Consider the following 17952-nt stretch of genomic DNA (forward strand, 5'->3'; position numbering starts at 1 on the left):
TGCTTTTACAACTTCTATAATTACACTTAAAGTGCACAAACAAGGTTATTAAAGATGAGTTTATCGGTCAGTTTATTAGCAAAACAGCTCTCATTTCATTTCATGGAAATAGGTTAAAATAAATGATCTTGGGAGGGTGTAAAAACTTGAGAATTGTACATATTGCTGTCATTATTATTATTTTTTATTATTAATACTATTAATTATTATTATGTATCATCATCATCATCATCATCATCATCATCATCAGTGATTTTTTCCTAGTGGGACGTGCCAGAATGGCATTCCAGCACCTTTCTGTTGCATTTTCCATCATGAAACCGAAGAATGTGTTAATAATATTATGTTGTTGTTGTTCTCTAATGGCCGCAATTTGTAATCATTTAACCCATTTTTCTTCTTGCTTCCCAATAAAATTGAGAAAAATTTTTATTTTGTTGTGCTTCCTTATTCAATATTATGTTTTCATTTAAATTTCGCTTAGCCCTTGAAAGTTATAAGTTAGACGAAATTGAGGTTAAAAACGACAAAATTCCCGTGCACTTTACAGTAATTATCTCCCTGTCCGCTATTATATTCTACACAGAGTTCCACCACCTTTTTCTCTAGAAGAAAAGCACATTATTATTATTATTATTATTATTATTATTATTATTATTATTATTATTATTATTATTATTATTATTGCTGCTGCTGCTGTTCAGATATCAAAATTTCATTTTTGAATCTTGCGTACACCACTTTTAACACTTGAATATAATTAATTGATGAACTAGTGGACTTACTCGTGTTAAATATGTAATATTCGTCCGGCTTACAGCTGTTTCAGTGCATCACGCACCATCATCAGAGCCTACTAGCCTGTTAGTAGGCTCTGATGATGGTGCGTGATGCACTGAAACAGCTGTAAGCCGGACGAATATTACATATTTAACACGAGTAAGTCCACTAGTTCATCAATTAATTATCAAAATTTCATCACCAAGCAGCACATGCAGATCTACACAGTAGATACACAAATATAGAAAAATTAGTTACCTCATACTAACTATTCATTCATTCATTCATTCATTCATTCATTCATTCATTCATTCATTCATTCATTCATTCGTCCATTCATTCATTCATTCATAGTTTTCTCCCCAAGGCCAGGTGTTTCACTGCAATACTCCACAGAAAGCACTTCACTAGTTTCTTCGTTAGTTCTTTTCCAGAGGCTCCTTTTGACTTCCTGGCAGCAGCTCACATTACTATTTATAGTGCATACCTAGTATTTGAAGCTGTCCACTTGTTTTACTACCCCATTTCGAATTCGCAAGTTTCCTTCTTTATTTTTCTCCTGATAACCATGCCCTTGGTCATTTATCTGTCATTTAGCTCATAAATTTCATAAATTGGTGATCTGTTACGTATGATTTGGTTCTGTTGCTGCCTTATTAAAATTGTTAGACCTATTGTAGAAATTAGTCAGTGCATTTTATTTATTTTTATTTCTCTGATAAGTACATCCTCGATTATCTGTTTTAATGGATGGGATGGTGAAATGTTAATCGAAATAATGGATAATCTGTATTATCAATTTTAATTGACTTAAGTCTGTCGGTTGCCATTTAAGATGCTTTAAACGGTCTTTTATTTTTTTCTGCACTTTCATAATCCTTTTTTTTTTTTTTTTTTGTCCATTCTGAGCTTACTAATAACTAAGAAATATTCCAGCAAGGGATGTGAAGTGAAATTTTTATGATAGTTCGAAGGGAGTGAAAATGTTTATTTAACTTTGACGGATAATCGAACGAAAGTTACATATTCGGTGAAGTTACGCAAATGTTGTAAGCACAATTCAGAGAATAGAAGGGAGCAGTGTAAGTGATTGCTTTCTGGAATGACAAATAATCCACAGAACGGTTAATCAAGTGATGGATAATTGTGATTCTACTGTATATATTTTTCTTTGCCACCTGATTTGTAACAGGCAGATTCTTACAGAATTATTTCTATTGACTATTATTCTGAAGCTCGAGTTCACATCCACCTGTGTAGATTTTTTAACATTCTGGCTCAGGTTACCATTCATTGACCATTTACGTCTATTCTTAGTTCGATTGTTCTCTATACTGTCGTCTTTCTTTACAGATAACAGAACATACCACTTCCAAGCAGAAGATGAAGCAGATCAGCGTGCCTGGATGTCGGTATTGGTGAACTGCAAGGAAGGCGCACTGATGAGGGCGTTCGACGACAGTGGCAAGTCTGGCGGTGGTAAACTGAATCCTAGTCTGCTTGAACTGCAACAAGCCATCATACGTTATGTACAGAAACTGCCTGGCAATGACAGGTGTTGTGATTGCAACTCCCAGAATGGTAAGACTCGTGAAGAAGTTCACTTAACACTGCTAATAGAGAATGCATTATTTAGATATGTAGAAAGTGTAGAGAAATGCCTTGAGGCTTTATGAAACATATTTTTGTTGTTACAGTGAAAAATAACAAATTTAAATAGATTGAAACACAAAATAATATACGAAGTAACGTCAAAAAGATGTAAATTAAAGACATGGTCCATGTATATAATGCCTGAAAATAGCTATTGATCCTTTGCGTGTTTGTTTTTAAAATAATGTGTTTCATCTGTAACTACAGTCATTGTATTGATATTAGCATCTCTTTGTTGTTACTTATTGCTTTAAAAAGAATGTGTTTAACTTGTAATTTTAAGTCAATTTTTCTACTATTCCTTTACTGTTTACATTTGTTTTTAAATCTTTTGTATTGCCCCTACTATTATATATTGCCCTTCAAGAATTTCGTTATTCGTTAGTTGTAAGCCATTACTTGTCTTATTATTTCAATTATTGTATATTTATTTTTATTTTAAACATTTCATTCCAAAGACTGTACAATGCAGCATAGGAAAATGTCATGATTTACAAGTAAGCAATAAGTTCATAAGTTACATACAATGAAATAATTACATTATATAATATCATATGGACAATTCTCCTTAAAAGTTATACAACTATATAGAGTTAAAATACTCACCAATATTATATAATGACAAGTCTATTACTTGTACTTGTTCCTGAATCACGTATGTAACCTGTAACCGTAAATCATTGCTCGTAATATCCTTTTATTACTCTTAACTGTTCCATTGTTCATGAATTAAGTATTAATTTGAAAGTGAAAGTCAGACTTTGTTATATTAATCTACTATTGATTATATTTTTAAAGTCGTGTATTTACTCTGAAACGGTTAGACATTCTTGTATATCTTTTGCATTGATTATTCCTCAAACATCTCATTAATCTTTAACAGGATCCATTCTTTCATTAAGGTGCATTCTTCTACATAATTCATGTGAATTGTAACTGTGACCACAATTTTATATTATAATTTTACTATTGTTTATTGGTTATAAAATATGTATTTTGATGCCAACTATAACCCTAATATACCCCAGGGTGAAATAGGGTTTATTAAATTGGATAATAGAAAAAAAGTAGTCCATTTTCCGTGTGATCATTTATATTAATTGCTGTTACAGTAGAACCCTGATTATCCGTTTCTCTATTAACCGATTGACGGATTATCCGACTTGTCTTTCTCTCGCGTTTTTTTTTCTGCTACAGAAATACATGAAGTAGGTAATGTACATTATATTAGCAAGTTATTTTTGTAGAGAGGCTTACTACAAGACTTTACCTTTACACAATATGGTCTACTGTTTTAGTTGTTGTACTGTATAATTTCAATATAAAATGTCTTTCACAAGTATCAAAAGAAATAGTATTATTCTAGGTATAAAAAAAGTACAAATAGCTGAGTGATTTGGGGAACAATGAACCGTGGCTCATCTCAGAATACGAGACTGGAATCACAACTGTGTGCAATTTAATAAAAATCAAGGATAAAGTATATAAAGTATGTAAATCTACAACACGAGACGTCCACTATTCCTATCTTTCCACAGACAGTCATTACAAGGACTTTCCTTACACTTAAAAACCTGTTGTTGACAACCAGACTTAAGGGGAGAGGATGGTATTTTTTTAAACTTTTTTCCTATTTGGTGTAAAATATTAAAAAAAAATATACCCAATGCAGCATTGTACTAAAACCGATATATCTAAACCGTTTTTAAAGATAGATTCAAACAGTTTTTTGCAATTTATTTGCAAAAGTATGTTCTACAAACTGTCTGTAACAGAATTTTGATATTAGTCCCTACGTTTGTAAAATAAATAATTAAAATTGAATATCAATTTTCTGATTTCCTCTCTTGCAAACAAACGGACGTATTTTTAAAATGAAATCAATTAACAAAATTCTGTTCTAGAGAAAAGTTTCCTAATAGGCTAAAGAATGTGCGTTCTAAATTTCATGCATGTATCTTTAATAGTTCAGTTATATCCGTTTTTGTCTGACAATGTAGCAAAAAAAATTAAGTTACTGCAAACCGATAAAGTGGGCATGTGATTTAAAAATCCATAGTGCAGGAAGTTTAAAAATGACGTCTCAACATCCGATAAGGGCACAAATACCCATAAAATGTTATGCAATGCATTCCACATATATCAAAGGGTATTTTAAAGAAAAAAAATTTTTTTTTGAAAATTTAATTTACCAGAAACAATAATAAAAGTGGGCGAGTGATTTAAAAATCCATAACGCAGGAAATTTAAAAATGGCGACTCAACATCCGCTAAGGGCAGAAATACCACAAAATGTTATGCTATGCATTCCACACATATCACAGATTATTTTAAAGAAATTTTTTTTTTTTCTTTTTTGAAAATTTACTAATTTTTCACCATAAAATACCATCCTCTCCCCTTAAATCAGCAAATTTCTGATCCACTACCTAGCATGTTGAATACAGGTCCATACAGAAAATTACGAAAGTATAAGTATTATTCACTAAATTTACGAAAATCTTTTATAGTACAGATTATCCGATTTTTTTCGATTAACCGTTCAGTCTACTCCCTTCATTACCACGGATAATAGAAGTCTTACTGTATTGCAAAATTGTGTGTTGCTACCAGAGAAAGAGAAGATGGCTCTGATGGACCTCAGTAATGTTCAGCTTCAACGAAGCATTCATGCATACATAGGCTACATAATGTTACTGTACGCTGGTGTGGAAGCAAAGATACAAACAACACACGCACATATACTGAGATATCGATGACTATTATTTCTTTCCAAGTTACTTCTAAGAAATATGTAAAAGCTGAAAAGCTTACAAACTACAAATACAATTTATACTCATTATATGCTTACATAGAAATGTAATTGTATTTTTGCAGATGCAACGTGGTTGTCTACAAATTTTGGAATCATCGTGTGTATAGAGTGTTCTGGAATCCACCGAGACCTTGGTGTTCATATTTCTCGCATACAGTCACTCACTCTAGATAACATCGGAACATCACAACTTTTGCTGGCTCGACATATGACTAATAACGCTTTCAATGAGGTCATGGAGTATATGCTGCATGTATCTAAACTCACCCCTACGCTGCACATCACAAAACTCACACCAAACAGTACAATGTAAGTGTTCGTGTAATGTTAAGCATGTACATTCAGATTTGTAACTGCTACAAGGAAATTTTGCACCTACTTCATGTTACCTTTTTCTTTCACTTCTCATTATTCTTCTCCCAATAATGTCTTCTTTCATTTTCTTCCCCTTCTGTCCTTTTGCCCCTTCTGCTCTTCCTCTTCCTCTTCCTCATCCTCCTCGAAGATTGACTTTGTCTTCATCCTCAAGTGAAAAATGGGGTGAAACGGGTTGAGAATATTATCCTACTCATTGAAGTCGTCTGTGGAACTGACCCTTCCTTATTCATTAACAGCAATGAAAAAAGTCTAAACCATGCACCATCACTTTCTCCCTCTTTTAGATCAACATTATTAATCTTTGTCAAAAAGAAATTTATTCGAACTTTGTACACATAATGCAGATTTTTATATATGTTGTTTATTTTAGTTATTAAAATGTTGTTTTAGACAGTCGATTCATAATGACGACTTTTCCGATTCTCATTTTAGTATCGAAAAGTCATTGATTTCCGCATCCATAAATTAGCGTGCTTAAAAGTAAATTTCCGTGCCTAAAAGTACTTTTAAGCATGCTAATTAGAAATATTGAAAACATAAATTTCAACTATTTGTTTATTTCAGAATATGTATGATAAGAACTTTCTTGTATTAAATTTTAAAGTACCTTGTTAACATGTTTCGATCTATTTTGGGTCATCTACGAAAACAAAAACACACATAAAATTGCACCCTCCTTCAAGAAATTAAATTACAACATCGCATACAGAACAAATAACACTCTACAAAAACATCTCAACACACAAACAACACAAACAAACAAATACAACCACACAGGTGTATACAAACTCAAATGTAACACCTGCAACAACTTCTATATAGGACAGACAGGCAGATCATTTCAAATACGTTACAAAGAACACACCACAGCCATAACAAAATTACAAAACACCTCCACATATGCAGAATACATCACAAATGCCAACCACACCTACAGAGACATCAACACAGACATGGAAATACTGCACATCCAACCAAAAAGCCAGAAACTCTACACACTAGAACAATATGAAATATACAGACACACGAAAACACACCCCAACGATATTCTCAACACACAACTCAATTTCAAAACACATACATTCTTTGACTCTACACTACGAACGCACCCACACAGGAAACAAGAGGCGCCGAAACCAATAACGACCAGTTCTGAAGATGACAAAAAATAGGTCGAAACATGTTAACAAGGTACGTTAAAATTTAACACAAGAATGTTCTTATCCTACATATTCCGAAGTAATACAGTGTTAAAAGTTGTGTAATCAAAATGTATATATTTGTTTATTATAAATATTCACAACAGCAAAACAATCACCATAGCCTACTACATATCCGAAGGCCGTGAAATCTATCTCTTTCCATACAAATGTCATTCTTTTTCGTCCTTAAAAAATCAGAAGTTCGCCATTGCGAGAGAACGAATCAACAATATAAATACATTAGGAATTCTCGAGCGACTGTCTAAAAATCTTGTGTGAAACATGTGCGAAACAAGCGTTTTAAGCACTTGTCAAGTTGTTCACTTCCCATTCGGATTTGTGGGCAATCTTCACTTTTCGTGCTTAAAGCGCTATCATTTCGCAACTTGTTGCATAAATAGTTATTCTCAAATTTAAATAAAACAGTATCATATTTTTAAATTGACAGGGAGGAGAGATACGAGTTCATCCGTGCAAAATATGTGGAAAAGAAGTTTGCTTCACGGACATGCGCAGATGAACGGGACCTTCTAAGTGATCTGGAACATGCAGTAAACAACAAAAATTTATATCACTTACTAGAAGTGTTCGCAGAAGGAGTTGACTTGTCAGCACCTTTGCCCACTAGTGTAAGTAATATAGCTTCACATACTGTAGATTGTTTGTATACGAGGCCTGTCTAAAAAGTATCTGACCTTACATTTTCCCGCGCAAAGTAGTGATTCTAAGGCAGCGCCACCGCGCACGGTGGAAGGAGGAACCGTAATGCGCATGCTTGAATTTTTTCACCGCATTCGCTTTTGCCAGTCACTGGCTGGTGGTCGCCAAGTAATGTGCTGTTCTAAGTGTTTGTCGGATTTAGTTTTCTCGCAAGATGACTGAACGAATTGAGCAAAGATACTGCATCAAATTTTGTCAAAAGCTTGGTGATTCTCAAAGTCAAACAATTCGTAAGATTCAGCAGGTGTTTGGGGAAGATGCGATGGGTGTAACACAAATTAAGGAGTGGTTCAACCGATTCAAAGATGGCCGCACATCAGTGGAGAGTGAGCAGCGTTGTGGCAGGACCCAAACTGCTCGGAGTGCAGCTGTTGTTGAGAGGATGAGAAATTTGGTGATGGCAGATCGTCGTTTGACCGTGCGGGAGATTGCCGAAGAGGTTGGAGTGAGTAAAGATTCTGCACATGCAATTTTGCGTGATGATTTGAACATGAACCGAGTGGCTGCGAAATTCGTGCCCAAGTTGTTGTCCCCGGAACAAAAAGACCTCCGTCGTGACGTTGCACAGGACTTCTGGACACCGCCAACACTGATCCTGGGTTTCTGAACACCGTGATAACTGGAGATGAGTCATGGGTGTACGGGTACGACCCAGAAACAAAAAGACAGTCGTCGCAATGGAAGCATCCCGAGTCTCCAAGGCCGAAGAAAGCGCGGCAGGTGCGAAGTAAAATCAAGGTGATGCTGACTGTTTTCTTTGATGTCCGTGGAATTGTGCATCACGAATACGCACCGGAAGGACAAACAGTGACAAAGGAGTACTATCACGATATTCTCCGGCGACTCCGTGATGCAGTTCGGCGCAAAAGACCAGACATGTGGACGGCGAACAACTGGCACTTGCATCACGACAACACCCCCGCACATTCATCCCAATCGATCCACACTTTCTTGGCCAAACATGGAATTACAACCGTTCGCCAACTTCCCTACTCTCCAGACCTGGCTCCTTGCGACTTCTGGTTGTTTCCAAAATTGAAGACACCACTGAAAGGATCCCGTTTTGAGAGTAGAGAAGAGATAATGCGGAACGTGACGACGGAGCTGAACACCGTTCCAAAAGAAGACTTCCAGAGGTGTTTCCGGCAGTGGAAGGATCGGTGGGCTAAGTGTGTGCAAGCACAAGGGGCCTACTTTGAAGGGGATTAGGATCCCAACCCCGTCAGGTATTTGAAATATTTTTTCTGGCTAAAGGTCGGATACTTTTTAGACAGGCCTCGTACTTCTGAAGTCTGAGGAGTGTAAATTAACTGCAAGATTACTTTTCACGCAAATAAGACATCCATTGGCAATAGGACTCTTATTATTAATTCAAACAATTATTGTATGTATAATAAGAGGGTTACTAGCACAAAGATTTTGATTTTCATATATTCTATTTTTAATCTGAGTCATCAGATGACTGAAAGCAAGTAATGGTCTCTTAAACCAAGTTATAGTAATTTAGCAATTACTTCTGATGAGTGATGTATGCAATGGAGGGGGAAAGGAACTGGCTACCTTATCCCATCATCTCCCGGCTTAGTTACCTCATTAATGATGCCTTATTGATGTCAGTTACGAGTTTCAAACCTGTCTTTGGACAGTTGACTAAGCAGCAACACATACTGTAGCCCACTGGGTCTCTAGAAGTGTGTCGAAAATTTTGTTTAACATTATGTTATTACAGATGAATAAAACTTTCATCATTTACCCATGATTTTTTATAAGGCATGTAGTAAGTACATAATATTTTCTAACTTTTCAATTGGTGAGGCAGCTTCGACATCCCTTACTATTTTCACTTTCTGTCCGATAGTTAATTTCTTTCGTTTAATCTCTTTCCAGCTAAAGATTGAAGTAAATGTAAATAAATGCACGTGGCATAATGGTTCCTGATTGGCTATTGGACGCACAACGTCTCCAAACTCATGCTTGTCATCTTCTTCCTCACATTAAAATAGTTCCTTCCAAAATAATAAAATGTATAATATACATGGAATACGAGTGAATTAAACATGCTTATAAGAACACTTTCTTACGATTTAAACAACATGTTTATATTAGTAGTTTCAGACATTGCGTGTTAAATCATTGTAACGTGTATTATGGCAACGCGCATGCGTAATAGGCATTAAATCCCTCCCAAGGTGACTTACAGCTTCACAGAGCACATCAGCACAGCTGGTATAACACAGTGCGAGATTCAGTGTTGCCAACCTCAAATAAATTTCTGTAGAATTAAAGAAATTCTCCACTCTTCAAAGAATAACATTTAATCACGAATCTACAGAAAATGAAAATCCACTATTCCCAGTAGAGAAATAATAAATATTAACCCTCTGTGAGCATTTTACTGGTTAGTTCAATGAATGTGTTGAAATGTCTGCAATATATCAGACGGTGGCTGCCCTGCATGCTCACTTGCTGAAAATAATGTGCCCTGGTGGCTGCTTTGGTAGCTAGCTTGCGATTGCGGAGTAATACATTTCGGTTTTGTTTATGTCTACTTCAATCTTTAGTTGGAAATAGTTTTAGTCGCCATTATAACGTTACATAAATAGCATAAACTAACAAAAAATATTAAGAGATGGGATCCACACAACACGCAAGAACAAAGCAAGCAAAGCAACCACTCTGTGAAAGCAATGTAAAGCAAGACCATAAAGAATGATAAAGAATAATGCTGCTATATGGCACCACATTACTATCGATTTAGATGCACTACCAAATATGCCAGTACTATTGATTATTGAAAGTAAAGCCTATATTTCGGGCTTCATTATCACAAAATTTACTTGAAAAGAATTCCCTAGAAGAGGGATTTTTTTAAAACCAGGTTTCCTTAAAACCGGGAATTAATTACACTATTCTTATGGTAATTTGTTTGGGACTTACTAGATTATTCCTTAAAAACAGGAATGTTAAAACGAGGTTTTACTGTAATATTTTTCGCTTGTTTTCGAGACATAAGAGAGCTGTGAATTGAAGAGTCCACTGCAAGAATGATGGATGTCATTTGGAATACATTTTTCAGGAGAAGCAATTGAAAGTTTGAAATGCTTAGTGCTCAAAGCTTAACTGTGATTTTCCAATCATTACTGGACAATGACTATCAGTGTTAATGCCATATAATTCTCTATGTACATTCTATATGTCTTAAGCTATGCATTGACAGTCTTGGTTCATTTTTGACAAGAAAGTGACATCCATCATTCTTGCAGTGGACTCTTCAATAGTGAGTGAGCCAGAAAATGGTTCTGGTATTTTTTAGTGATTAAGTTTTAAGAAGATTGCCGTTTTTTTTCTGCTATTTATTACCATTACTTGGTAAGGCTGAAGATTCCATATCAATGGTTTTATATCATTTACTATAGGAATTACAGTTAGGTGACTATCAGAAAATATATATATATGAGTTTCTGAATGTTATTTTTCACGAAGAACAACAGAATTTGTAACAAAATTGAATTGAATTGCAGGATATTGAAGAGACTGCTCTTCATTTGGCTGTGGTTCGTGAGATGGGGAATTCCCTACATCTCGTGGACTTCCTGGTTCAGAACATGCCAACGCAGGCGTTGGACAGGGCGACTCTGGCTTCATCGGACAGCACAGGCTCTGGCAGTAATACTGCTCTTCACTTATGTGCACTGCACGACAAAGCAGAATGCATGAAGTTGCTCCTGCGGAGTGGAGCAGATCCTACACTACGTAATGCTCAGGACAAAACACCGTTAGATATAGCGCAAGAACGAGGGCATCACACTTGTGAAGAACTGGTGAGTGTCTTTCCCAAACGTCATCGTTGGTGGTGTAGTATCGGTCGTGATTGCATAAGTTCACTGGCTCAGATCCAACTAAAGTAAGGTTACCAGATTTTTTTCATAACTTTTGGGGACGGGTATCAGCATATGAAAATACTACTTTTGACATTTCTCTTAGTTTGCTGTTCACTAATATTGTGTTTACCTACTTTGAAGGATTAAAATACTCATTCCATTTACAATATTCATTATAGTGAGGATCATGTAAGTGTAGTTCCTAAAAGTCTAATTTGGCCGTCTCTTCAGTGTTGCCAACTAATACCAAATATCACCAAAGAGGGTAAAATCACATTGCTACGTACTGAAATAATAATAATAATAATAATGATAATAATAATAATAATATATTATCATCATCATTATTATTATTATTATTATTATTATTATTATTATTATTATTATTATTTTCGATCTAAACTTGAATATGCATCTGTAGCCTGGAATTCCATTACTTCAACTGATTCGGTTAAATTGGAAAATATTCAAAGAAAATTTATTTCCTTATGTGCTTTTCGATTTATACCCAATTCCTCTGACTTTAACTATGAGATTACCTGTAAATATTTTAACTGTTGTAGCCTTTATTCTAGACGTCAAAATCTTGATTATCAATTTTTTTCCAAAGTTATCAAGGGTGATATTGATTGTGAGTCTATCATAAACACAATATCAGCCTTCGTATTCCTACAAAAGGTATAAGATTTCAAAAAATTTTTTATAACAGAAATTCAAAATCACTTTCTCCAGTCTGTAGATGCATAAAATATGCCAATTTGCATGGGCACAATTTAGATCCTTTTAAGGTATAATTTCGTTTTGATTAGTAGTATTTACTGTTCTTGTTCTCAATTTTATTTATGTATGTTTTTGTTTATTTAAGATATTATTTATTTGTTTCTGCACCTTTGTATCTTCTGTTTGTGTATTGTGCTGAACTATAATTGGCCTCTGACTGTTGTTCAGCACACAAATATTAATAATAAATAAATAAATAATAATTATTATTATTATCATCATTATTATTATTATTATTATTATTATTATAATAATAATAATAATAATAATAATTATTATTATTATTATTATTATTATTATTATTATTATTATTATTATTATTATTAACAATAACAATGTCTTATATTTACCACATCTCATCTTTATGTTGCGAGGTGTTTCCTAAATGATTCAATAATTTATGAAATAATACGTTTTCCTCTTGGACTTCTCGCATATTATGTTAGTATGATCTAATATTAAAATGTATTTTGTTTGAAATGAAATTTATTGCTTTGACTAAAGAGTTTATGTTTCACGACCAACTTGAAATATTACAGCTCATGAAAATTCTGTGTTTCAGCTGCGACATGCACTGCAGAGGCAAAAAAGTCATTTTGACAATGTAAATATAGATTGGAATCTGTCTCATGATGAGGGTTCAACCGACTTCTCAGATGATGAAACAATCATCGAGGACAGGGTAAGAAAATATTAATTAAAACCATAAAAATATGTTGGCAATGGAATTAGTTTCTCACATGAAGTACCGTGTATATACTGTAATGTATGAAAATAATACAAGAATTTCAGTGACTAATATTTTGAACTAAATGATAGATATAACTACAATTTGTTTTAGCTAAAAATGGTACATGTCAGTTCGTCCTCCCTTCTTATGAAAATAAAACTTGAAATGGCATGATATTGTAAATATGATAATTTGATAAGTATATATCAACTTATACATTGCAGCAACGCTTGTGAAGTCACTTTGTCTTTTCCTTATGAATGCATTATTTTAAATACATACCCAGAATGTATGTCCCTTTTCTGGGAGGGGAGGAGGGGATGAACTACAATAAATAAAATAACGAAAAGTAATTGTTAAATACTTAAAACTCGGCTTAACATACTAGTGTTCTTGGATGTAAGATGGGTGTAGCATCTGTTTATTATTTAAAACATTCGTTCCCAATATTATACTATTTCGGAATGTGTATGATAAGAACTTTCTTGTGTTAAATATTAACGTACCTTGTTAACACATTTCGACCTATTTTCGGTCATCTTCGGAACTGGTCGTTGTTGGTCTTGGCGCCTCTTGTTTCCTGTGTGGGTGCGTTCGTAGTGTAGAGTCAAAGAGTGTATGTGTTTTGAAATTGAGTTGTGTGTTGAGAATATCGTTGGGGTGTGTTTTCGTGTGTCTGTATATTTCATATTGTTCTAGTGTGTTGAGTTTCTGGCTTTTTGGTTGGATGTGCAGTATTTCCATGTCTGTGTTGATGTCTCTGTAGGTGTGGTTAGCATTAGTGATGTGTTCTGCATATGTGGAGGTGTTTTGTAATTTTGTTATGGCTGTGATGTGTTCTTTGTAACATGTTTGAAATGATCTGCCTGTCTGTCCTATGTACGTTACAAAGAACACATCACAGCCATAACAAAATTACAAAACACCTCCACATATGCAGAACACATCACTAATGCTAACCACACCTACAGAGACATCAACACAGACATGGAAATACTGCACATCCAACCAAAAAGCCAGAAACTCAACACACTAGAACAATATGAAATATACAGACACACAAAAACACACCCCAACGATATTCTCAACACACAACTCAATTTCAAAACACATACACTCTTTGACTCTACACTACGAACGCACCCACACAGGAAACAAGAGGCGCCAAGACCAACAACGACCAGTTCCGAAGATGACCGAAAATAGGTCGAAACATGTTAACAAGGTACGTTAATATTTAACACAAGAACGTAATTATCATGCATATTCAGAAGTGATACAGTGTTAAAAGTTGTGTAATTAAGATGTATTATATTATTGTTGAAAAATTCTTGTGCTATTTCTGTTCTCTAGACACTGAATAGTTATTGAAGTAATTCTTATATGTTTATACCAACATCGTTTTTGGTTTCTTTTAACGATCTGATGTTATTGTCATAGCAAGACGGTAGTCTTAATTACGTTTTAAATTCATTTCAGTACCGCTAGATTCCAGAAAAATGTTGAGATTTTAGACATGAATGTTACACAATATAAAAACTTTTGAGATTATATATGCACATGGTACTGACAGGTACTTGTTGGCTATTCTATGGAGAACTGTCACAGTTTTTCTCTTCTCGTTACCATTATAATAATATAACTTAGTATCAATTTTAACATAAGATATGATTACTAATGGTTGCTACTTTCCTTTACTCTAGAATGGATCTATAACACCTGAGAAGAAGTCAAGATCTCGCCCACCAAGCTATGCAGGAGGTGAATCACCTGTAAATCCTAGATCTCGATCGTCAACCTCAGATAGTCTTAAATCTGGTTCAAGTCCAAATAGTAACTACAGACAGATGCCCCCTCCTCCACCGCCAAAGGAAAAGAAACCTAGTACAGGGGGTGAGTCCTGACATACACAGTCTACGAGAGGATGGGGCATAGTATTGTGGGAGAACTGTTGAGTATTTACGTCGTGCCATTGAGGGAACTATCTCCAGTAAGGACTTACAAACCTCTGGATACATTTTCCTCTATGACACGAAGTAAATAGCCAAAGAAATCTACCACAATCTAACCATTAAACGTTTAAAATTCCTTAAAAAATATGCATCTGATAATTTTGTGTGTATATTTAATATACTTATTTCTTAAGTAATTCAAATTTTAATTTTCAAATAACAGTATACATAAAAGTGAAATGGACTTATCATGTGTATGGCTTTTGAGATGCATTAAGGCAGGGAGTTGTAACATAAGCTAGAATCCAGGAGTCAGCCATCAGCATCATGCTGTAGTACTGTAATTTTACTTTCTGGGAGAAAATCTCTAATTTGATTTAGGAGCTGAATGGACGCTAGAATTATTGTGGAAATTAAAAAAATATATACGAGGCGCATCCAGAAAGTAAGTTTCCCGATTTTTCCCCTTGAAAGTAAACGTAATTAGCCGTGTCAATTGCGCATGCGTAACAGATCTATGACGTATCAATCATATGCCAGCTGGACAGGTCCCACCTGGTGCCAGTAGCGTGGCAGCAGTGGTCCGAAATGGAAGCTCTTATTCCTTCTCCCACCGCCTGCGAGGTTCGGTCGGTGATAAAGTTCTCTAATGCACAAAGCATTGCGCCAATTGAAGTTCTGTCAGGTCTATGGGCCGAACATCATGAGTAAGCAGATGGTGCATCGCTGGTGTAGGCAGTTTTCCGAAGGTCGTCAAAGTGTCCATGATGAAGAGCGCATTGGGCGACCATCCCTCATCAATGATGATCGTGTTGAGCTGGTGCGGCAGTGCATCATGGAGAACCGTCGCTTCACGATTACGGAGCTGAGCAGCCATTTTCCGCAGATATCGCGATCCTTGTTGCATGAGATTGTCACTAAGCACCTGCTGTTCAAAAAAGTGTGTGCCAGGTGGGTGCCGAAAAACCTGACACCCGAACACAAAATGCAATGTTTAGGAGCAGCACTGACATTTCTGCAATAGTATCACGATGACGGCGACGAGTTCCTCGACAGGATCGTCACGGGCGATGAGACTTGGATTTCGCACTTCACCCCGGAAACCAAGCAGCAGTCAATGCTTTGGTGGCATAGTGGATCTCCGGTCAGGATGAAATTCAAAGAGACGCTGTCGGTACGGAAAGTGATGTGCATGGTGTTCTGGGACAGGAAAGGCATTCTTCTCATTGACTTCCTTCCAAGAGGTGAAACAGTGAATGCTGACCGTTACTGTGAAACACTGCGAAAATTGCGACGTGCCATTCAAAACAAGAGGCGTGGAATGCTTACTGCAGGTGTTGTGCTCCTCCATGACAATGCTCGTCCACATACGGCTTGGCGCACAGCAGCTGTTTTGACGGAATTTGGTTGGGAGTTGTTTGATCATCCACCCTACAGTCCTGATCTTGCTCCCAACGATTTTCACGTTTTCTTGCACCTCAAGAAATTCCTATCCTCCGGTGAGCGTTTTGGCAACGACGAAGAGCTGAAGACGTCTGTCACACGCTGGTTCCATTCACAGCCGGCAGAGTTCTACGACAGAGGGATACAAAAGTTGATCCCACGATATAACAAGTGTCTCAATTCTGATGGTGGCTATGTTGAAAAATAGCTGAAACATTGCTGTACCTGTTGCCAATAAATGTTTTCCTGAAAGTGTGTGTTCTTTTTTTTTTAAATAGGGAAACTTACTTTCTGGATGCGCCTCGTATATAAAAAATGTTTTTTCCTCAATCTTAGATAAAATTGACATCATTCCAGTCCTTAGCTAGATATTTTAGCAATTGAATAATCACTTGGATTTGTACGAGATGTTACCAGGTAAAGAATTCAATCTTCTTACTTAATATTTTTCACTTAAGAGAGATCAGTATTAAACAGAGAAAGATAATACAGTTCCTGTGTACATATTAATAGTTCCATTAGTTATCAGTAATCTGGGGGGGAATATCGTGCTAACCAAATGATACCTCCGTTCTGGTTGGATGATCATTCACCTCTGCTGAGCCGATTGGTCGGCCTTGGCCCTCCATGGGCTGTCGCACCACGGATTTGTTTTAGTTATTCGTGATGGGAATGATAAATGATCAATATGGCTATTAGTGAAAGCAGACTGTGTATGTCCGTATTTTGACCATTTTCTTTAAAGGCTTAGTGCAATTCTAATATTTTAAAGTTAATTCCTTTGGTTTGCATAACATTAATGCCACGGATTTTTTTGAGTTATTCGTAATGGGAATGATAAATGAGCAACATGGCTACTAGAGAAAGCAGACTGTGTATTTCCGTATTTGACCATTTTCTTTAAAAGCTTAGTGCAATTCTAATATTTTAAAGTTAATTCCTTTGGTTTGTATAACATTAATGCCACGGATTTTTTTTAGTTATTCGTAATGGGAATGATAAATGAGCAACATGGCTACTAGTGAAAGCAGACTGTGTATGTCCGTAGTTTGTCCATTTTCTTTAAAGGTTTAGTGGAATTCTAATATTTTAAAGTTAATGCCTTTGGTTTGCATAACATTAATATGTAATTTTTATCCTTTTTTAAGTCTAGAAACCATTTAGACGACTCTGTTATGTGTATCAAATAGTATTTCCTGTGAACTGCAATATATTAATATGAAAATGTAAAAGAGGATGTGGCCTATTAGAACACAAAAGAGCAGGAAGAACAGCACAGCTTCCTCAGTCACAAGTGCAAGCCAATACTTTGGCTCTTGGCTCTGCTTTCTGTCATCAGGATTCAAATCTGAAACTTAAACAGCCACCATACTTTGTAAGTCCAGATATCTGCTTTACTAAAAATACATAAGTATGAAATATTGCTAATAACTTCTTAAATTTTAATTTTACAAAAAAAAAAGTTTTATACAAAAGCTGTTGGAGACAAACTATACAATATGATACCAGTGTCCTAAAAAAAGTTATTCAGGCGTGCAGGTGTGACAGTAAATTTTATTTATTTTTTAATGGCAGCCATTATTATAATTTACATATCATCGGCTTAGAGTGTAAAGCT

At 35.4% G+C, this 17952-nt stretch overlaps 1 protein-coding gene across 4 annotated transcripts in view; it reads left to right on the forward strand.

The window, feature by feature from the left end:
* Asap (ArfGAP domain of ASAP) overlaps window positions 1–17952 on the forward strand; it is a 293797-nt gene that overhangs the window by 228740 nt on the left and 47105 nt on the right. For 3 of the 4 annotated variants that reach the window (XM_069819152.1, XM_069819153.1, XM_069819155.1), the window contains exons 7-12: window positions 2134–2361; window positions 5311–5557; window positions 7277–7457; window positions 11070–11369; window positions 12772–12891; window positions 14643–14832. In XM_069819152.1, the coding sequence (XP_069675253.1) occupies window positions 2134–2361; window positions 5311–5557; window positions 7277–7457; window positions 11070–11369; window positions 12772–12891; window positions 14643–14832 (1266 nt within the window). The remainder of the gene's footprint in view (window positions 1–2133; window positions 2362–5310; window positions 5558–7276; window positions 7458–11069; window positions 11370–12771; window positions 12892–14642; window positions 14833–17952) is intronic. The other variant, XM_069819154.1, reaches the window with a different exon arrangement.

This window comes from Periplaneta americana, chromosome 2 (assembly GCF_040183065.1).
Source record: "Periplaneta americana isolate PAMFEO1 chromosome 2, P.americana_PAMFEO1_priV1, whole genome shotgun sequence".
Taxonomy (NCBI): Eukaryota; Metazoa; Arthropoda; class Insecta; order Blattodea; family Blattidae; genus Periplaneta; species Periplaneta americana.